The sequence below is a fragment of the Balaenoptera borealis genome (genome assembly GCF_965194805.1).
Source record: "Balaenoptera borealis genome assembly, chromosome: 4".
In the NCBI taxonomy this organism is placed as follows: Eukaryota; Metazoa; Chordata; class Mammalia; order Artiodactyla; family Balaenopteridae; genus Balaenoptera; species Balaenoptera borealis.
In genome coordinates, this window is record NC_138861.1 from 108,169,468 (window position 1) to 108,192,134 (window position 22,667).

The 22,667-nt window shown below is 42.2% G+C and overlaps 1 protein-coding gene and 1 long non-coding RNA gene across 14 annotated transcripts in view; one reads left to right on the forward strand and one right to left on the reverse strand.

Annotated features, from left to right (window-relative positions):
* Window positions 1-2,092, reverse strand: part of CPEB2 (cytoplasmic polyadenylation element binding protein 2) — a 64,260-nt gene extending 62,168 nt beyond the window's left edge. For 5 of the 12 annotated variants that reach the window (XM_082389482.1, XM_082389487.1, XM_082389486.1 and 2 more), the window contains exon 1: window positions 158-2,092. In XM_082389482.1, the coding sequence (XP_082245608.1) occupies window positions 158-1,852 (1,695 nt within the window). In that variant the 5' untranslated portion in view covers window positions 1,853-2,092. The remainder of the gene's footprint in view (window positions 1-157) is intronic. The other 7 variants (XM_082389489.1, XM_082389485.1, XM_082389480.1 and 4 more) reach the window with 2 other exon arrangements.
* The window catches only part of LOC309627519, a 56,128-nt gene that overhangs the window by 462 nt on the left and 32,999 nt on the right, over window positions 1-22,667 (forward strand). Inside the window, exons 1-3 of one of the 2 annotated variants that reach the window (XR_014243780.1) lie at window positions 163-300; window positions 8,982-9,102; window positions 12,112-14,263. This is a non-coding gene — a long non-coding RNA (uncharacterized lncRNA). Of the gene's footprint in view, window positions 1-162; window positions 301-8,981; window positions 9,103-12,111; window positions 14,264-22,667 lie in introns of those variants that run through there. The other variant, XR_014243779.1, reaches the window with a different exon arrangement.

Consider the following 22,667-nt stretch of genomic DNA (forward strand, 5'->3'; position numbering starts at 1 on the left):
TCCCGTCGCCCTTTTCCGCCCTCCGGGTCCTACTCAGTCGGGCGAGGAGCCCTCGCCGCTGCCCCTTGGGGCCGCGCCGGGCCGAGCCCAGTCTCCGGCCGCCCCCGCCCGCGGTCTCCCCGACCCCGCGGCGCAGCCGGGCCGTCGCCCGTCGTACCTGGTGGTGGTTGTAGGAGTTCCTCTGCTGCAGGAAGGCGGCCGCGGCCGCCTGATGCTGCTGCTGGAGCTGCGGGCTGACGGGTGACCTCCGGCTCTGAGGCTGCTGCGGCGCCGCGGGCGGCGGGGGCTGCTGCTGCTGAGGTAAATTCATGGCGGGCGGCGGTGGCGGGGGCACGGCGGCCGCCGAGAAGGGGCCCCCGAAGCCGCCGCCGCCGCCGCCCCCGCCGCCGCCGCCCGCCGGCACGCTGAGCCCAGCGCAGCCGTGCGGGGACACGGGCGAGAAGCTCGGGAAGAAGGCCGGGTTCATGGACGACGGCAGCCCGGGGTAGAAGCCGTTCTCCGAATCGGGGCTGGGCGGCGGCATGGCGCTGAGCGAGCCGCCGCCGCCGCCGCCGCCACCCGGGGTGGCGGCCGACGAGCCCGGCTGCGGCTGCGGCGGCTGCTGGGGCGGAGGCGGCGGCTGCTGCTGGGGCGGCGGCGGCTGGGGCTGGGGCTGGGGCTGGGGCGGCGGCGACGCGGTCTGCACCGACCAGGGGGTGCCGAAGCCGGGCAGCGGCGGCGGCGGCGACGCGGAGCCACCTCCCCCTCCGCCGCCGGGGGGCCCCCCGCCCCCGCTGCCGCCGCCGCCGCCGCCGCCCGGGTGCGGAAGGTCCGGGCTCTGCAGGCTGCTGAAGGCGCCCGCGCCGAGAGCCCCGCCAGGCAGGAGGTTACTGGGACTGTTGAGCAGAGGATGGTTGGGGGACTCCATGGAGCCCGGCGCGGGGTTCACCGGCGGCGTCGAGGGGGCCAAGCCCGCATTGGGGGGTTCGGCGGCGCTGCCCTCGCCCACGGCCGGGGTCTTGCGAGGGCTGCCCGCGCCTCCGTGGCGGCGCCGCGGGGCTGCAGGCGGCGAAGGCTGGAGCTGCGGGAGCGGGGGCAGGTCGGCCGGGCGCTGCTGCGGGGCGAAGTCCTGCGGCGGGAGGTGCTGCGGGTGCGGGAGGCTGAACTGCTGCTGTTGTTGCTGCTGTTGCTGCTGGCGCTGGGCGAGCTGCGCCGGCTGGAGGAGCTGGCCGGGCGGCGGCGGCGAGCCGAACCGGCCGGGGCAGTGGAGCGGCGGCGGCGGCTTCGAGTCCGGAGGGTGGGGAAGGCGGGGAGGGCTGAACTCTTTCCTCTTCTGGCTGCTCAGCTGCTGCTGCTGCCGCTTACTGAAGTCCTGCGGGGAGGAGGTGCGGCAGCAGCAGCAGGAGGAGGCGGAGGAGGAGGGGTGGTGCAGACTCGGTTTGAAGTCCTGGGAGGGGAGGAGGTGGGTCACACCCGCGTTCGTGCCGCCGCTGGGGTGGTGGTTGGGGAGTTTCTCCGTGGCCTCCGCCCCCGAGAGTGGCCGCGCCGGCTGCTGTGTCAGCCTCAGCAGCAGTTCATCCTGCATGGTCTGCTGATGCGCCGGGAACGGGGAGGAAGAGGAAGCGGTGGCGGCCGAGCTGTCCGCGCCGCCGCAGCCGAAGGGGATAGAGAAGGGGGAGGCGGCCTCCGAGAAGCCGGTGACAGGCAACGGCGGCGGCGAGATCGGGCCGAAAGGCGTGGCGGAGGGCAGCGGGGCGGCGGCCGCCGCGGCTCCAGCGGCGTAGGGACGGTACGCCCCGCCGCTGAACAGGGACCCGGGACTGCTGCTTCGGAGCCGGGCGGTTTGCAGCACCCCAAACCCTAAGTCCCTCATTTATCAGGCCGGCGGCAGCGGGAGGAGACGCACCCCGTTCGCTGCCCCGCCTAAGAAGCCGCCGGATCTGGGGCGGTGCGGCCTTGGTGGAAGGAGGGGGAGTCAGTGAGAGAGGGACACCGTGACTGAGCCAGGGGCACCGACTTCGGCCCCGCCACCCCTCGCGGCAATGACCGCCACCTCCCGAGACCTGCTCGGGCGCAGCCGCCGCCGCCGCCGCCGCCCTGGCCGCTTAAGAACCCCGGAACGTGCGTCAGCGCCACCTCACAATCGCACCGCCCCCCGCGGTGCGTCCCGGCACGCGCGAGCTCGAGGCCGCGGCGCCCCCGCTGCCCCGCCCCCGTCCCGCCCCTTGTTAATATGCAGGCTCGGCCGGGACCGCGCGAGCACTCTCGGGAGGGCGGGAGAGCGCGGGCGCGAGCGGCGCGTTCCTCGGGCTTCCCCTGCGCCCGGGGAAAGGAGAGGCCGGTTGAGGCGGCGGGCGGCCGAAGCGGCCTGTGCGCCCGGTACGAGCGCACGAGGGCGAGCAGGCGCGGGGGGCGCGGACGGTTACTGGGCAACCGCCCCTCCCGGCGCTAGGTCCTCGCAGAACCTGCAGCAGGTCGCACGCGCTACTTTTCCCCCGTCCAGTCGCCCTTGGGGCCCTGCCTCCTTGTCACCTCCGCTTCGTCCTCGGTCACAGGAGCCTTGGTCACAGGGACAGGGGCTACCCTAGGCGGCGCTGGCCCGCGGGGGAAACTGAGGCCGGTTAGTGGCTTTCAATGTCGGCAGCGCGAGGGAGCGGGGACCCGGCCCCTGCCGCCCTCCGGGCTCGGCGCAGGAGGCCTCTGGCCGACTCGCCTGTGCGGGGCTCCGCCAGCCTTGCCGACTGCGGAGCGCGTCGCCTACACCTCTGGCCCCACCATGGCCCCGACTCGCAGCCCTCCTCGTCGCCCTAGAAAGCGCCTCCTTTTCGCTCCGGTTTCTGTTTTTAGCCTCTCGTGCCGAGTACTGTTATCCACCTTCCCGCAGCCGCGTGAGATTGTTTTCTGTAGGGTAAACACGAAGGCCCGGCCATATACCATACATTTTCACTTAAGTAATGAGGAACAAAGTCCCTGGAACCCACCGCGGCTCCGTGCGGTTATTTACACACAGACATGCATATAATGGGTTCCGAGGCGAGCTCCCTTGGTAACCCTGGGCCCGCTCCAAATCCTCCTGTTTCAGAAAGCGTTTCGTGTGCTGCCGTCGGGACTGCAGTGTGTGGGACTCCTCCCCACCACATTCATTCTGGCATCCCCGCCCTTTTCCCCTAGGGAGACTCTAATTTAAACATTTCCGAAGCTTTATGAATTTCCAAGGGAGAAAGATTTCTCACATCAGGGGGGAAAAGGAGGTTCTGACTCAGCAACAGACTTGTTGAGGCTTGCAAAATGGAAGGGGAGAGAGAGCTTTCCATGGTAGAGCTCTTGTTGGAAGCAACAGAAGAGGAACTAAACCTGTGTATTTCCTAAAGAAACATTTTACATAGAGAAAACATATATATATATGAGGGTCTAGCTAAAGGAATAGCAGAGGGATCCATACTAGTAAGATATGGATTTCGTGTTCCTGTTTTGCAATTTTAACTTTTCCTTGGTGTTTACAGAAGTGAAACTATTGAAAGAATCCTGGAATACAGACTAATAATCTCAAAAGCAATTGAAAATGGGTTCAGATTCTATTTGATTTGGATTTAGAACTGAACTAAGATTAATAGTGTTATAAATTAGCACACTTTTACTGATGTAGGCAAGAGTGTACACTTTTATGAGTCCTCATTCTCTATTAGTTAAATTTCATCCCCTTTTTACTTTGCTTTTGTTACTTCAGTGTTTCAAATTTATATAAATCAGAATAAATACAGAAGAAAGAGGAAAACATTGCAAGGGGAAAATACATTCCATGTGTAATGTTTATGTTTAATATCCTGTCTAATAAACTAAGTTTGACATTGCCTTTAAATAAGGAAAAGGTACTTTTTAAAAACAAGTCATAAATGGTTTAGAAATCAGTGGGTACATAGAAAATTGGTTTGAGTTAATAATCTCAACACCATTTTTAACAATCCAGCAAAATATAAAACTGGAGAATTCCTTTTTTCTTCTAAATTACAATGTCTAGAAAATAACCTGAGCTCTTTAGAATTAAAAATATAAATGGCCATTTTCACAGCACCTATTGACATATTACTATTATTCATTAACATATTTTGCACGGAAAATATTCGGCAACTGAGGCATATAAAGTATTGAAATGAAGAATTTTATTTCTAAGTAAAGTTATATTTGATTGGACTCATCTGCAGATCCAAAGACAAATCTTGAAAATGTAGGCACGAAAATTAGCTCAATCATCCATTAAAATTGCAGTTAGTGCAATGTAAGAAGAGAGAGCATACGTTTAAAAGCTAAATGGTGCCATTCTGGGCTGAAGTTTGAATAAAAACAAGATTTCTTAGTGTGCTGAGACTAGTTTTGTTTTAGAGCATTTAGAGCTCTCCAAAACGGAAAAAGCCATCAAGTTTGGTATTATGTAAGAAGGTCAAACTTCATATTTAGTACACTAAATTCTGAAGTTCTACTGCCAGATCCTCTACTCACTGCTTTAACATCTGAGAGAGTGTTGTGAGGGTCCTGCTTTTTATAGCAAAGAAAGTTATATTCTGAAATCTAGAACTTTTAAGCTGGTGAGTGTCCCATCATTGAAAATATTCCAACATAAAGGTTTCCTATAGTGGAGGTAGAGGTGGGTGGGAGGAGAGGGGTTGTGGCCCTCTAGCAGGTCTAAAGCCAAGTTCTTATGAATCTATATTCTAATCATATTTACATGAAAATATGTTAATTGTATGACCAGTAACTCGTTCCCTGAATTTAATTTGACTGTCCCTTGTTCATTTCCTCCCACTGCCCTGGGCCAGTGTGTTTAAAAATATTTTGCTGCAACCCAGGACACACACATACACCTGAAATAAAGCTTTTATTAAGCAATTCTTACTCTTGATACATGCAACAAGCTCTTTTAAATTTTTATTTTTTAAAAGAATTGATCACTGAATTGATCTCAAATCACTAAGTTGATTTTAAGACTCACATTTAGGTGTCATGAGCTGAAATTGAAGAACACTGTCATAGAAGACTATTTCACACTTTCTCTATCTTAAAGGCTCCTCACACCTTCCTCTGTCCTCACTCTCAGCTGCTGAGCTGGCTTTCTATTTCACTGAGAAACTAGAAGCAGTTACAAAGCTTCCCCAGGCCCTCACGGCTCCCTTTTCTAGTCACTGCCTCTGTCCCTGTACACCTCACCTTCCTTCCTGGTACATGGAAGGCCTATCCATACCCCCACTTTCCCATCTAAGGCCAGCCCCTCCACCGGTACACCAGCTCCTCCTCCCGCTTGCTCAGGACACAGCTTTATAGACATCCCAAATTTAACAGGCCCAAAATTGAACTCCCTACCTTGTTAATTCCCATCTGGGTAAACACCACTCCATTGTTCTAGTTGCTTAGGCCAAAAACCTTGGAGTGGATCTTGACTTCTATTTTTGTTACAGGATATCCAAGCCATCATTACATGCTGCTTGTCCTACCTTTAAGTTATATCCAGAATCCAACTACCTCTTACCACTCCCACCTCAAGCAACCTGGCCCAGGTCACCATTTTTTCTCCCCTGGACTGTTGCTCTCAACTCCTAACTAGTTTCCCAGCTTCTGATCTTGTCTACAATCTATTCTCCATGAAGCAGCTGGAATACTCCTTTCAGACAGATCACATCATCTCCTCAGCGAAATACTTATACTTATCAGAATAAAAGTCAAAACATTTTCAATAACCGAAACGTTCTTCATGATTGCCTCCTGCCCCTACTAATCCCCCTGACAACTTCTACCCCACAATAGAATGCTTATTTCTTTAATGTACAAGGCCAAGTCGGCCCCAGGGACTTTGCTCTTGCAATTCCCATTGTCTGGAATACTTGTCCTCCTCAATACCAACAGGGCTCACTCTATCCGTGTTCTCATCTCTCTCTCTTTCTCACTTCTTTTAGGTCTCTGCTCAAGCTCATTCTTCTCAGTGATATCTTCCCTGCCCGCCATTGTAAAACAGCAGCACCCTCCCTCCATTCCAGCCTCCTTCTCCCCCCCGTAGGTGGTTTGATTTTTCTCCATCTGGCCCACTATGTACTTAAATTGTTTATCTGTCCTCCCTATTAGTTCGCAAGCTGCATAAGGGAAGATACATTGTTTTGTTCACAGTTGCATCCTCAGCACCTAGAACAATCCTGGCACACAGTAGGCACCCAAGAGTTGTCAAATGCATGCACTGAATGAAGGCATCGTGGAATTAACAAATAGCAGTTTTAAGAACTAATAGCTATAAATATACTGTAGTAATATGAGAGTCCGTTTATCAGTTGCTTGTTTGTTGGCAAGAGCTATCCAAACACCACCCAGATCCTCTTAGGAATTATAAGCAAGGCCAGAAAGTTACAGGCATTGACAGGATATGTGAGTGAGACAGACAGGGCAGCTCAGGATTTTAACACAAGGGAATAGATAAACCTGCACTCTAAGAGGCAAGATTTCTGTCTTAGGAACATGGAGAAGGACGTAGCCTCCAGCACAGGGGTTCATTACAGGAACTTGAGCAAAGACAGGGAATCAAGACTCCAGCTCATAGAAACAGTGAACCAGTTTAGGCAGCATGGTAATGAGGCCAATTTGATGCTGAGCCTCCATGATGCTGGTTTCTTATTGCTGCCCAGCCTGTGAATGTGTCTGACCCCACAGGATGGGAAAGGATTAGTCATTAGGTGGGAGCTCATTAGTCTTGGCTTTGGGTTGGAGGAAAAAATAGAACTTAAGGTCTACATTGACCCTGTCCAACTTCAGGGTGCTTTATTGACAAAGTATCCCAGTGTAACACCATCTTCAATTACTTCTGTTTCTTCCTCCACTTTTCTAAACCTTCCTTCATTCTCTCCTCTACCCACCTCTCTCTTTACATATCCCTTTTATGTTGGAGTTCCTTAGCTTATATTCTTGGTCTTCTTCTCTACTTCTACATACTCTTTCTAAGTGACTTTATCCATTATCATGTTTTCAAATATCATCTGTCTCAGACCCATGAATTCAATGTGTCCATACCTGAACTTACTGTCTTCTCCCAAACCCCCTCCTCCTCCTTACTCCCTATCTGGCCGACGGCATCATCACGCAACCAGTTTCTCAAGCTGGAAACTTGTTATCCTCTTCTTCCCTCTCTCACCCTCCAAAAACAATTGCTTACTATACTCTGTCAATTCTGCTGCAGAAATGTTTCTCAAAGGTAGACCCCTTAGCCCTTTCCCCTACCCAAGTCTTAGCTCTGAATTTTTTCTCTGTCCTGCTCTAGTGCACAGCCTCTTAGCTGGCTTCCCTACCAGTTCCTCTTCTGAATCTATTCCCTTTAATAGTCCCCAAAAAACAACTATGATCCTGTTACACTGTCCTGTCAATAATCACTCTCTAGCGTCCACAGTATCAAGTCCAACTTGCTAGTAGACAGGACCCTTCAGAACTTATTTGCAACTTGCCACTTTGCCTTTTTCACCTGTCACTCTCTCCATACTACCAGATTCTCTGAATTAGCCATGTCGTTTCATAATTCTGGGCCTTTGCACATGATGTTTCTAGTTCCTGGAATGCCTCTTTTCATCAGCTAATGCTTCCTTTCCTTTTAAGACCCAGTTCAAATGCCATAGCCTTTCCTGACTCCCCCTGGACAGTGAGCTGAGGCCTGTTCTACACTCTTAACATGGTCGTAATAATTTTTTTTACTGTAATAACGTGTCACATGGACATAACAAGGAAACAATTATGTTTCCTTGGCTATCTGCCCTTTTAGACTGTGAGTTGCTATGGGTCATGGTTTTTCTGTATGTATCTCTGCATCTTTCTTGCCTGCCACAGTACCTGGAACATGGTTCCCAATAAATTTTTATTGATTATTAATTGCCCAATTAACGCTGTAGGAAGGATGGAAGGAACGAGAGAAAGAAGAAAGGAAGGCAAAGAAGAGGGAAGAAGGGAGGGAAGGAGGAAAGTGTTTCCAAAGCACACTTAAAAGGAGATGTACCATTTTCTAGAAAACTGTAGCATTACTGAGTTATGGTTGCTGGAGGAACAAAAAATAAACAGACCATAACAAATAACAAAAAAATCTCACTCCCCTTCCCAGCATTTTCTTTGATAATACTAAACTGAAAGCTCCATTCTTTTTTTTTTTTTTTTTCAAATTTATTTATTTATTTTTGTCTGTGTTGGGTCTTCGTTTCTGTGCAAGGGCTTTCTCTAGTTGCAGCGAGCGGGGGCCACTCTTCATCGCGGTGCGCGGGCCTCTCACTATCGCGGCCTCTCTTGTTGCGGAGCACAGGCTCCAGATGCGCAGGCTCAGTAGTTGTGGCTCATGGGCCCAGTTGCTCCGCGGCATGTGGGATCTTCCCAGACCAGGGCTCGAACCCGTGTCCCCTGCATTGGCAGGCAGATTCTCAACCACTGCGCCACCAGGGAAGCCCAAAGCTTCATTCTTGTTATTACAGTCTTCATTCTGCTTACTCTGCCATTCCATTTTGACAAAGGGAAGTATCTAGAATCTTCCCCTGATGATAAAGTGTAGCCCCCAGACAACAATAAAAGGTTTTCCAGATGGTGTTACCCTTTTTGAAGCCTGGGAGATTTATCATTCAACTCCAGTGTTCCCATATAGGGAAGAAGCCTTCAATCTCTCCAGTAATTCCTGCCATGATGCTATTGGGCACTTATGTAGACTGACTTAATTGTTCCATTCTCACCTTTTATCTTTAGGCCTAGTCAACTTGATTAGATTACAAATCTTTGGAGACAGTGGCCTTATATATTTATTTTCCTAGTTCTTCTTGATTCTTTTATGTATCCGTTAACTATCGAGTACCTACTATGTGCCAGACACTGCCAGGCACTGGGGATACAACCATGAACAAAACAGAAGACACATATATTATTCTGTGCAGAGTCAGAGATACTGTAAATAAATGTTTGCTGTTGATACTAGTTATGATAATTCCCAACCCTAATTATCTTGACAGATTCATGAACAGTGAGATTCGAGGCTGAAACCGACCTACTAAATTGGAGTCCTACGTGCTGCAACATCGCCTTGCTAGTCTGGTCATGGGTGGAGCCCTGGGATGCATGTTGGATATAGAGGTAAGGCAAATTCATCAAGAAGGCAGAAGAAACCACACACTGAAACACATTGTAATGCTGGCTTGCAGTGAGATTTTCATTTGTTTTCTCCCATACTTGTCACAGTATATTTTGTGAGTAGATAAAGCAAAAGTAAATAATATTTCTATTTTACAGTTGGAAAACCAAAACCCAGGAACAAAATAATTTGCCACAGGTAGTTTCCATAGCCTGGGCTTAATGCCTCCATCTCCCCATTTCTCAGTCTCCTGCTTCATTACTTGGACATAAGGCTATCACCCGAAATATGCAACATATTTGAGCAAAACAGAGCAATGCGACAAGCCCTAAAAACATTGGTGGCTAGTCTACCAAAGGATAAAGGATGGAAAGGATAAGCCTTGAAGCGTTCTCAGTAACACCTAACTAAATGAATAACAATTGGCAGTAGTGACTCAGAGTGAAAGCATCTTATTTTCAAAATTCATATCCCATGAAAATTCAGAAATAGTCCTCAAATGTGCTTACTCATTTTTCTCCTATTAGAAGAATGAGGTCTGACAGTATATATTTGATTTACTGCATTTAATTCTTTTCTTTCACATTCTGGAAAGCTAACTCTTTTTATTGATAAATTATTCTATGCAGAGAAAAGTGAAGATGCATTTTGACTAAATACTAAATATTTATCCTTTATATAGATGAAGGGTATTACATCTATCAAATTTGATCTTAGAAAGAAGATTAAAATTAGTAAATGTTTATTTTGGAGACTATGAATGTTCAATAAAAAAGAAAAACAGGAGGTTTACTTGGTAGGAGGCATTGATACCAGCCTTTGTGCAAGGGCTGATTAAGTGTAACGACAGTGGATGGAAAGCATTCTGAAGAAAGGGGGTTGTTTGATTTTAGACCAGATTTGTACATCAACCTGATTGCTATCAATTTACTTTTACTCACTGTCTACTTTGTGTCTACATAGGAGTCTAGGACGTTATGTCACCTTTCATCCAAGTTTCATTTATAAAGTGTACATCATTGTATTAAGTTTGCAGACCATATTCCATAACAATACGAAGAAAAATAGATGTCAATTTTCAATAGAAAAATTATAGGTAAACTTTTATGAAAAAACCTTTAGAAGATTTTCATAAAGGCATAAATCATTCATATGAAAATGCTTATGTTTTAGGCTGATCCATATTTAACTCACATTAAGGGACATGGAGGAGGGGTATGTTGGACACAGTGGGGCCTATGGAGTCAGAGACCTGACGTTTAGTCCCAAGTCTTTCTGTTACTGTGTAACTTCAGCAGTTAAGCTTTGGGAACCTCAGTTTTCTCATCTTTGAAGTGAAGGAAGCAATGACCATCATCTGTGAAGTGGGAGTTGTTGTGAAGATGATTAGCAATATTTTAAATGGAGAGTCTTCTATGACGTTTGACGCAGAATGTATGTTTAAACAAACAAACAAATCTTGACTATCATCTGCCATGCTGCGTAAGGTAAAGAGTAGACTAGAAGGCCAGCTAGAAGAACACACTGGTAGTCCTGCGGGGGGCGGGGGGGTTGATAACAAAAACAAAAACAAAAAAATTACCAAAAACAGGCAAATGGATGGTGATAATGGTAGTAAAATCCCATTAACAGAAATGGAAGGATAAGTCCAAATGAAAAATGGAAAAAGTGAGGAGGCTAAATTCTTCCTACATTTGAAAGGAAGAAAGAAATTCTAAAAGTTAAATATTAAACATCTTCAATGACTATTTAATCTCTAAGGAAAACCAGTGATGTAAACAGGGCAAACTCAGGCTTTACGGGCAGAACTGAATTCCAGTACTAGTTCTGACACCTACAGGGTGGAGTGTGTTAGCCTGGGCAGGTTAACCATTGTCAGTCTGTTTTCTCCTCTGATAAATAACATGAAAAATACCTAACGCCATGAGACCACTGGTCTTGAAACTAGGATCCATCCAGATCATCTCAGTCCAATAGAAATATATTGTGAGCTACAAATGCAAACTACATATGTAATGTGAAATCTCTTAGAAGCCACACTGAAAAAAGGAAAAAGAAGTGGGGGAAGTTAACTTGAGTAATATATTTTTTAACTCAGTATATGCAAAATATTATTTCATTGTGTAATCGATATAGAAGTTATTACTGCATCTGCAGCATCTATTTAGATCGTTGTGGTTTATTCTATTAATATAATGTATTATACTGATTGAGTTTCAGATGTTAAACCAATCATATATATATATGATTACACACCATGACCAAGAGGAATTTCTCCCAGAAATGCAATATTGGTTTAACATCTGAAACTCATATATATATATATATATATATATATATATATATATAGCTGGATTTGGATTGCTAGTATTTTGTTGAGGATATTTACATCTGTATTTGTAGGGACTATTGATCTGTAGTTTTCTTTTCTTGTCATGTCTTTGTCTGGTTTTGGTCTTAAGGTAATACTGGTCCCATAGAATGAGTTGGGAAGTGTTCCTTCCTCTTCTAAATCTTCGTAAGAGTGTCTGAAGGATTGACATTAATTCTTTTTTAAACATGTGGTAGAATTCACTAGTGAAGCCATCTAGGCCTAGACTTTTCTTTGTGTGAAGATTTAAAATTGCTAATGAAATCTCTTTACTTGTTATAAGTCTATTTGGATTTTTAATTTTTTCTTTTTTCAGTTTCAGTTGTTTGTGTTCTTCTGGGAATTTATCCATTTCATCTAGGTTATCTAATTTGATGTCATACGATTATTCATAGTATTCCCTTACAATCCTTTTTAGTTCTGTGAGGTTAGTACTGAGGTCCCCTCTTTTATTCCTGATTTCAGTAATCAGAGTCCTTACTTTTTTTTCTTGGCCAGGCTAGCTAAAGTTTAATTTTGTTGATCTTTTCCAAATCACTAACTTTTGATTTCATTGATGTTCACTATTATTTTTATTCTCTGTTTTATTTATTTGTGATCTAATCTTTATTATTTTCTTCCTTTTGCTTGCTTGTTTTAGCTTATTCTTCTTTTTTTAGTTTCTTAAGGTGGAAGTTCAGGTTATCGATTTGAGATCTTTATTCATCTTATAATTATAAGCATTATAGCTATAAGTTTCCCTCTGATTGCTGTTTGAGCTGCATCTCATGAGTTTTGGTATGTGTGGTTTTATTTTCATTTATCTCAAATTATTTTGTAATTTGCATTGTGATTTCTTCTTTGACTCAATTGTTATTTAGGAGAGTTTTATTTAATTTTCACTTATCTGTGAATTTCTCAAATTTCCTTCTATTATTATGACTTTTCATTTCCTTCCATTGTAGTCAAAGAACACTGTATAATTTAAGTACTTTTAAATTTATTGAGGTTTGTTTTATGGCCTCCTAACATATACTACTAACATATCCTGGAAAATGTTCCATGTGCACTTGAGAAGAATGTATATTCTGCTTGTTGATTGGAGTGTTCTGTAGAAGTCTGTTATATTTAGTTGGTTTACAGTGTTTACGTTTTCTGTTTCCTTGTTGATCTGCCTGGTTGTTCTACCCATTGTTGAAAGTGCGGTATTGAAGTTTTCAAATATTATTGTTGAATTGTCTATGTCACCTTTTAATGTATGTATTTTACGTCATGTTTTGGGGCACTCTCTTGTTGGATGCATTATGCTTATAATTGTTTTGTCTTCATGATGGACTGACCCTTTTATTATTATGTCCTTTTTTGTCACTAGTAACAAAATTTGTCTCTAAGTCTATTTTGCCTTATACTACTGTAGCCACTCCAGCTCTATTTTGGATACTCTTTGTATGGGATATATTTTTCTATCCCTTTATTTTCAACTTATTGTGTCTTTGAATCAATTATGTCTCTTGTGATGGCATGTAGTTGGACCATGTTTGCTTCATTTGACCATTCTCTGCCTTTTGACTGGACAGAGACACACATTCTTATTAGAGGAATGATATTATCATTATGTCATAAACTGTACACTCATTGCTTTATTACAGATTTGATACTGAGAGCTAACATATTGCTTTACCTTCTTTTTATAATTTATGAAAATGGATTAATCATTCATATTAGATCTATATTATTTTAACCTTGACTACTTTTTATAATCTTACAGGGTTCATTTTGCAACTTATTTCTCATTGTTTTTATAATGTTTCTTGCAATGCTTATTAACATATGTATTTGAATTGAAATAATAAAAGCAGAATTCTTCTGAAAGTGTAATTCAGCTTATTGTTTGCCGTGGATATTTTTGTAAATTGACCTAAATATACAGCTCCACAGTTTTGATTTAATATATATGTATAAAATCCAGGAAGAAAGTATAGTGGAAATGTGAGTTGAAATAGACAAAGGAAAGGCCTAAAATTCCCAAATATTACAAAATAGTTTTTCATATATTTTTAAATAGCTGGTCTTGAGTATTAAATTATTATATATGTATTAATTTGATACATTTAAAATGATATAGTAATTATATTTAAAGTGACAATATTAAATATATATTGAAAATTACATCCTTTGTGACAATGTCAACTTATGATAAAAATTTTAGATACCTTAAAATGTACAAGACATTTAAAACTGTTCAAAAATACACGATATTGTTTAAATGTTCAAAATGTCTTCGGGTGATTCTCGAGGAAAAATGTTTGAAGACCAGGTCAAAGAACAAAGGCACTCTAAATTCATCATCTCTGGTTGCCTTATTTACTTCTATATTCCCAGTGCCAATCACATCTCCATGACTGAATGAATGAATGAATGTCCTGAATGGTTAACATTACAAATTCCACACTTGCTGCCTAAAGAAAGGATGACCCTGGAGGTGGATTTTTCCCTCTCTAGGTTAGATAATTATTAGTTGGTAGGTAGAGAGAGTGAGGTCCTGATGGAAATGAGGAAAGGATACCTACACTCCTGACTTGATAAGACAGTCTTGGGTGACTAACTTTACCCTTGTCAGACTCCAGCAAAATGAGAGAAAGATTGAGACCTAGACTTAAGGGAACCCAATGAAGTATTATACTGAGATCCATACATAACAATTATCTTGAATTCTATAAGCATTTTTTGAGAATCTACTTTTCCATCACTGCTAGGCACTGGGCATGCATGCAAGGAAGAAGACAGAGTATAAAGAAGTCTACTGAAGCAGGGTAAGTGGTGTAAGAGAAACATACTAATTTATAGGTTGAATTATTTGAAATTACTGTTATTTGGCCATTTTTGATCTACCAAAAATATGGTAAATCATATGGTTCAATCTACACGGTATGTGTAAATCTAGGATAAAGAGCAAGAAATCCTGAGGGATTCTGGTTAATCAGGGAAAGCAATATGCAGTCGTTGGCATTTGAGCTGGACATTGAAGGATGAAAAAGAAGGATGGTGGATGGATAGCTGGCAGATAGGATATCTGAGATAACAGGATCAACAAGAGCAAGAGTAGAGAGAATTGGAAGGTACATGTGTGTCCTGGAAAGGTACATTGGGTTTCCTTTTTGTTGAGGCCTGAGAAGTGTGAATAAATGTAGAAAGGAGCCCGAGATTTGAGTTAAGAGTCCTGTAGACCTAAGAAGATGCTATTGAGTCAGCAATGGGAAGCCACTGAAGGCTTACCACAGGGAGTATTGTGAACAGATATAATCTTTAGAAGAACTCAGGTGGCTGAATGGGGAATGAGTGATGGGTAGGGAGGTTGAGACTGGAGGCCCAGAGATGCATAGGAAGCTCCTGCAACAGTCAAGATGAATGCAGTAGATGTGTATATGGGTTGAGAAATAGGGCATGTTTCTCAGACAAATTTATCGTGGTTTGGTCATTGATTAGGTTGAGGGATTAGTTGTAAGAGGTGTAGGTTCAGGAGTGGAGGAAGGGAGTAAGCTACATGGGGATATCCTGCAGTGAGGGTAGAGTTCTGTGCTCTGGGTCTTAGCTCTGAAAGTAGATGCAGTTATCAAGGGAATTTGCCTAGGAAGAGCAGGGAAACAGAGGAAGGCAAAAGGACAGAGCAGGGGATTAGGAATGGATCTGTGCCCTGTGCTTAACTACATTTTATCTTCATCACAACACTTGTTTACCTCAGTGTCTACCCTTCACAAGTCTGTGAGACCTCCAAAGGTGGGAATTAGATCTTGTCTATTCTTCAGCGTTCTCAAAGCTCATACATAGTCAAGGGGTAGCCACTTAAAAAAATCCTTGCTGTTTAGCACAGGGAGCTCTACTCAATATTCTATAATAACCTATATGGGAAAAGAATCTGAAAAAGAATGGTTATATGTATATATATAACTGAATGATTTCGCTGTACACCTGAAACTAACATAACATTGTAAATCAACTATACTTTAATATAAAATACAAATTAAATTAGAAAAAGTCCTTGCTGAATCAAATCTTAACTTTTTATGGAATGTTTTCTAGGTTCTTGTCATTGTTTTAAGTGCCATACAGGTGCCCTTCCATTTCATATTTTACAGATGGGGAAACAGAAGCATGCACTTGTTCAAGGTCACAGTTAGTGAGTGGCAGCCTGGATCTGAACTCAGGCAGTCTGACACCAGAGGCTGCCGGCACAAAACTCCCATGCATGCTCTGGAATGAATAGTCAGAGTGACATCCGTTTGGCACTTTACAGTTTAGGGTTGCTCTCATAGTCAGTTCTAATATCCTCAAAGTACCTTTGTGAGATGGAGGGAGGGGAAAATCTTATTATTGAGTAAATGAAAGTTAAGTGAATTCATGAGGAAACACAGCTAGTAAGTGGCAAAACCAAGCAAAGCCACCATCTTCTGAGTTACAGCCCCGTGTTCCGTTTCAGTCTTGCTTCCTGTGAGTCCAGTTGTCTGTCTTATTGCTCAAGAAGATAGAATGCATCAGCAGGTGGCTGGAGAGGGGGGCTGTGGAAGAAGCAGAAATACCTCTTGACTAGCTGGACATGTTTCCTTGAGGGATTTAGGAACTTCGTTCTGGTAAGACTATAAGGTGTTTGTGGGTCAGACTTACTTGTGAAAGCTAATGTGAATGTGAATACGAATAGTCTCTTTTATTAGTAATCATGAATGCTCAATATTTAGGCACAAGTCACATGTAAACAAATGATTGGTTTGTTGATTTTAGATGTAAATGAAAAGTAATCTATTGACTTATCTATTCACCCTTGCTGGGGACATAACCTGGAATCTGTCCTTAGGTGTAATGTCAGGGATCCCTCTACAGTCTAACCACCCCAGCCTCCTTAGAGGCCTCTATGGTTCATTTACTAAGGAGGATAAGATTTGCCCTCTTAATAGGAGACTGGAAAAGAGAACGATGGATATTGAATTTCTATAGGCATTTGTTTAACCTAATCCGCTACCACACATAGACTCTTCTTTGATGGCTGGTCTCCTTAGATAGGAGAGACTCATGAAAGATTTCAAAGGAACTGAAAATGAGATTGATAATAAGCTTCATACTTGTGTTCAGCTCATTTCAGTTTAGAAAAAGAAAAGTGTCGGTGCCTCTGACAGATACTACCTTGTTTGAATTTTATGAGTCCTAGGCAAGGTTGGCCTGTCATTTCTCTGCCATTATACAAGATTGGTTTTCTTGCCAAGTTTCACCATTGCTAATATAGACTCTGAAGCAGCAAATACCACAGAGGATTCGTAGGTGAGACATCTCCTGTTCTGTAAGTAGACGTGTTTATTTATACAGAAGGTGAAAGTATATCCTCAGTGTGACCAATATATTTAGTCCCTTAACTTCTGAAATAAGTGCTGTTTTGATAATTATAACAGAAGCACCTACATTTTTCCTGTTTAAAGAAGGGACTAAATTAGTAGTTCTTGTCTATAGTATTAACTAACATATAATATTAACCATTAATTTATAATAAATATAAACGTGTATTTAGGACTCTCTACATGCAATGTGCTATTCTAAATACTTAATCCACTTTACAACTCTATGATAAATACTATTATTGTTTTCATATTAAAGGCAAGTGAACTGAGGCACAGGACTGTTAAGCAGCTGGCTTAAAACTGCAGAGCTAATGATAGAGCCAGAATCCCAGGGGTCCTGATCTTAACTGTGCTAAAATGTTGTGAGTCTAATGACTTTGTCTCCACAAAACTGGAAAAGACTTCTGAGAAGTGGTGGGACATTATAAAGATCTTCTAAAGATGGGAGTAAATTTAGGAAAACGGAGAGCTAGAGAACTTAACAAAGTTTGTAAATGAACGCTCTCTTGTGTAGCTTTGAGGGATTCTTCTTCCACTTCTCTCTGACCTTAGGGTTTCACTGAAATCTTGAGCAGGGTCTCTCGATGTAGCAGAGGCATGATGATGTCTTAGGTTTATGAGAAGCTGATGGCTTTGTGCTAGCATGGTTTTCCTGTTGGTCTTACTGAAACCAGCAACCATAGATTCCAACTGCTTCATTCATGCTCACTGATGACGCCCCTCTTCTCAGTCAAACACCATACAAATGGATACCATTCCTTCGTTGTTCCCTTTCTCCCTTCCTTCCATTCTCTAGGTCAATGAAATTAGTTAAACGAGCCTGATTCTGTGCCAGGGGTTGATGATTAAATAAATACATATGTAAATAAAATAAGACAAGGGTTCCTGACCTTTAAAAAGACTCAAATGTGGCTTTAAAAATGGCCATCTGGGGAATTCCCTGGTGATCCAGTGGTTAGGACTCAGTGCTTTCACTGCCAGGGCCCAGGTTTGATCCCTGGTCAGGGAGCTAAGATCCTGCATGCCACTCAGTGTGGCCAGATAAAAAAAAAAAAATTGAAAATGGCCATCTGTTCGTAGTATAAGTAGGTACAAAAGAGGGAATGCTTACCTCCACCTGGGGTGTTGGGAAAGGCTTCATAGAAGAGGTTAGTACTTGAACTGAGTTTTAAAAGATGTGTAGGTTGGGGGTGGGATGGTCAGAGGAAAATGAGAAGAGCATTCCAGGAAGAGGGATCATCAGTAAGAGTAGCAAAGGATTGGAGGAGGAAACAGTAGGACTTGAAGGAAGTGGAAGGAAGATTTCCTGGATGGGGCAGGGGTGTGGGGTGAGGCCATTAGAATAAGGCTGGAGAAGTAGGCAAGGGCCAGACCAGGTATGACAAAGAAAGGAAAATCACTGAAAAATCCACCTCCAGGACCTAAACCCAACACAACACCTGTATATGGTGATCTTGTTTTAAAAATTCCCTGCAGTTCATCAGATAATATTTGAACTTCAGGGCTTCAGGGATAGTGGATACTTTCATTAACATATTTTGTGGTATTTTATACACGTCCTGGCGAGATTAATACATCATCTTCTATGAGGAGAGTAGCTAGTGTGAACTTAAGATCAGTTTGATCTTTGATATAAGGTGTAAAGAATTTTTTTTAACAATCACCCCAGAGCTTTTGTATAACACCTGTTCTCAGTTCTAATTTAATGCAAGATATGTTACCAAGATTCAGTATTAATGCCAGCATTATTTCATTCCAAATATTTCCATCCAAGTACTCTTTTTAAAACCAATACATAGTGCTTACTATATGCCAGGCGTTGTTCTAAGCATTTTACAAATATTAAATCATTCAATGATCTAACAACACAATAAGAGGTAGGTACTGTCATTATTGCTATTTTACAAATGAGGAAACAGTAGTTGAGTAACTTGCCTGAAGTTACAAAGCTGGTAAGTGGTGGAGCTGGGAGTTGAGTGCAGGCATCTTACTTCAGAGATGCTAGACCATGTCTTTGTTTTTAATTATCATTTATCTACTCTTTCAACTTACTTTTTTTCCAAACTAAATTATTATACAGGTTTTGAAGTTCTTTTGGTCACTTGTTTAACTGGCATCACACTATATTTTATAAACATTTCAATACAAAGATTACATTCTCATATATTATATATGACATTTATTTTTAGGTTATAGTTCTTGACTCTCGCTACACATTAGAATTACCTAGGGAGCTTTTTTTTAAAAAAAACATTGTTGGCCTGAGACGTACCTCCAAGAGATTCTGATTTAATTGGTTTGGGTGAAGCCTGGACATAGTATTTTAAAAACTCCCCAGGTGATTCTAATGTCATCCAGGGTTGAGAACCACTGATATAGATGGATCATTTATTGATTACTTTAGGCACTATGCTACGTATTTTACACATCATTTTTAACATTTTTGTCATTTCACTTGACAACCTGATTAGATAGGTATTATAATTATTGGTGTTTTACAGATGAGGAGATTGAGGAACCAGGAGGTAATGTAATTTGTCCAAGATCACACAGCTAGTAAATAGCAGAGACAGGATGTATGAGGTAAAACCACATTTTCTTAATCATAATGTGGTTGAGCATCCCATAGCATAAAAATAATTAATATACTGTATCATAAATTAGTTGATCAGCATTCTGGAATCTATTTATTTTATATGTAGGTGCTAAGATGCTGAAAATTTGAAAACTTCAACTGCCTTTCCATTCAGTTTCTTAAAAATACTTTTCAAACCAAATTATGTGTAGTTATATACTTTTTCTGTTATATACATTTTTATATTATATAATATATTGTTATATATGCCATGCGTTTGTTATATTAGTAGACTTTTTATTCTTTTGTATTTCTGCATATGAATATATAAAACATTCTAAATAAGTCTCCAAATATATAAATACCTTATTAAGACTACTGGATGTTTTCTATTACTACTGAGAAGAAAGTGATACAAAAGCAGTTTATTCTTAGTAGAAAAGATTTGGGTTATACTGTGTGAAGAATTTTCTAACCGTAAGCAGCAACCTCTAGCTAATATACTTTGAGCATATTTGCTACATGCCAAGTGAAGTGTCTGCTACTTTCCATGCATTATTTCAGTAATACATTTAATGCATTCACTCATCTCAACCCATCTATATATAGAGTCTGTCATACAGCGTGAAGTAAGTCAGAAAGAGAAAAACAAATACCGTATGCTAACACATATATATGGAATCTAAGGAAAAAAAAAAAAAAGGTCATGAAGAACCTAGGGGTAAGACGGGAATAAAGACACAGACCTACTAGAGAATGGACTTGAGGATATGGGGAGGGGGAAGGGTAAGCTGTGACAAAGTGAGAGAATGGCATGGACATATATACACTACCAAACGTAAAATAGATAGCTAGTGGGAAGCAGCCGCATAGCACAGGGAGATCAGCTCTGTGCTTTGTGACCACCTAGAGGGGTGGGTTAGGGAGGGTGGGAGGGAGGGAGATGCAAGAGGGAAGAGATATGGGAACATATGTATATGTATAACTGATTCACTTTGTTATAAAGCAGAAACTAACACACCATTGTGGGGCAATTATACTCCAATAAAGATGTTAAAAAAAAAAAAACCTCCCACGCTTATGTATCTAGCTCAGGACTCCTTTCTGAAATATGAATTTATTTATCCAGCTGCCTACTGATAGCTTCACCCAAATGTTTCAGAGATATCTCAAATATAACATGTCCAAAAAGAAACTCTCAATTTTGCTCCATTTTTTTCTTCCCTCAGTCTCTTTTATCTCAGTAAATGGCTCCATCATCTATCCTGTTGCTTCAGGCCAGAAACCTAGAACTCATCCTTGATTCTTTTTGCTGTCCTCCAAAATGGGCTTGATGGTTTCATCTCCAAAATGTGTCTCAAGTCCATCCACTTGTCTACATAGCCACTGCTACCACTATAGTCCATTCATCAGTGTATCTTGAACAGACCATTACGATAGCCTTATAACTGGTCTCCTTGTTTCTTTCCTGTTCTCTTATGATCCATTCTCCACCTTTCACCCTGAAGCCAGTGTTGCAGTCAGGGTCACTATTCACTTGCTAAAAAAATCTTTCAATTCTTTCCTTGCCTTTGCCTACCAGGTCCTGTATGATTTACTGTCAACTCCCATCACTCTCCCCTTCTCTCACTGTGTGCAACCACGTTGGTCGTTCAGTTCTTCAGCCACTCCAAAAGTCTTCTTTGGCCCAGCAGACTCTTCCCCCAACTGCATGGCTGGCTCCTCATCTTTCAAGTCTCATCTGAAATGTAATTTCCTCACAGAGACCTTCATGGACCATTTTCTCCAAAATGCCTCCTTTCCCAGACCATTCTTTATTTCCTTATTAGCACTTATCATCACTTATGAGATTTAATTTATTCACTTATTTTATTGTCTATTTATTTCATTGAATGTAAGATCCATGATGGACTTATATCTGCCTTGTTTTGACTTATCTCCAATTGGTTCCTTAGCATATAGCACAGAATATGCTCACAAAAGAATATATTTTAGTTCTATGTTAAATGAATATAAATGTCATGAATCTTTGATGTGTAATAAAAAACATAGTGATTTCTTCCTGAGATCTTAAAAGAAAATGCTAGTCTAGTGGTTCCCAAACTGTGTTTTATGCAGTGATGAATTAAGAAAAGAAAGCAAGAGCCAAATTTCTGTTGCCAAGATTTTGCTGTTACTGTTAAGTCTATATATAAACAACAACAAAAAAGCCACAGTTTCTATGTCCACTGTCATTTTACCAGACCGAATGATGGAGAGTTAAAGGCATTATATGCCAAAGACACTATAAAGGTGTAGAAATGGAAATAGTGTGATAGTTTTGAGCAAATAGTAAAATTATTAGAAGAGAGTGACCAATAAAGAATTTGAAGAATTTGATAGGTTTATATAATGGAGAATTTTATATACTATACAAAAGCATTCGAATTTTATCCTGTAGGAAGTGAGGCACTCTATAGGATAAAAGAGCTTTAAGCAGGAAAATGACATGCTTCAATTTGCATTTAAAAATTTTCATTTTGTGTCCAATGTAGCCAATGGCTTGGAGGGAGATGAGACACAAATCAGTGAATCCAGCTAGAAGGTTGTTATAATCTATGAGCAAGACGGCAGATCTGGCTTGAAGTAAGCAATGACACTGAGGACAAAGGGGAAGGAACAGGTCTCTCCTATTAGCTTTTCTTGGAATGATTTCTGTGAAGCTCCAACAAAGTCGTGTTTCCAGTTTCAGCTTATATCATCCACCTATGGACTTTAGAATGAATTTCCATATTATTTATCTGTTGGCTTCATAGCTATCTTTTTTGATGACTATACTAAAAAACCCCCACTAAACTATAGAGCCTTCATTGTGAGGATTAAAAGAAGAAATGGATGTGAAAGCACTTTGCAAAGTACTATACAAATGGAAACTATTTTTATTACTACTAAGTCAATTTAGTGTACAAAGAGAAAAATCACTTTCCCACATGTACGCTCTCGTAAGCCAAGTCCCCAGGCAGGATGAATCACTCTTATAACCATAGCACTTTTTTGTACTTCTATCATAACACCTCCATTAATTATAAATTGTTTATGCATTGGTTTTTCCTTGTAGGGTATAAATCCTTTAGAGACGGAGAGATAGTCCTATGAATCTTTGCAACCTGGTTTGTGGTAGACAGTAAGAGCTCAGTAAATGTTAATCACATGCATGAATGAACAATTAGTTCCCAGGAAATGATAAAGGCAGATAGTAGGGAGTTGATGGGGACTTTA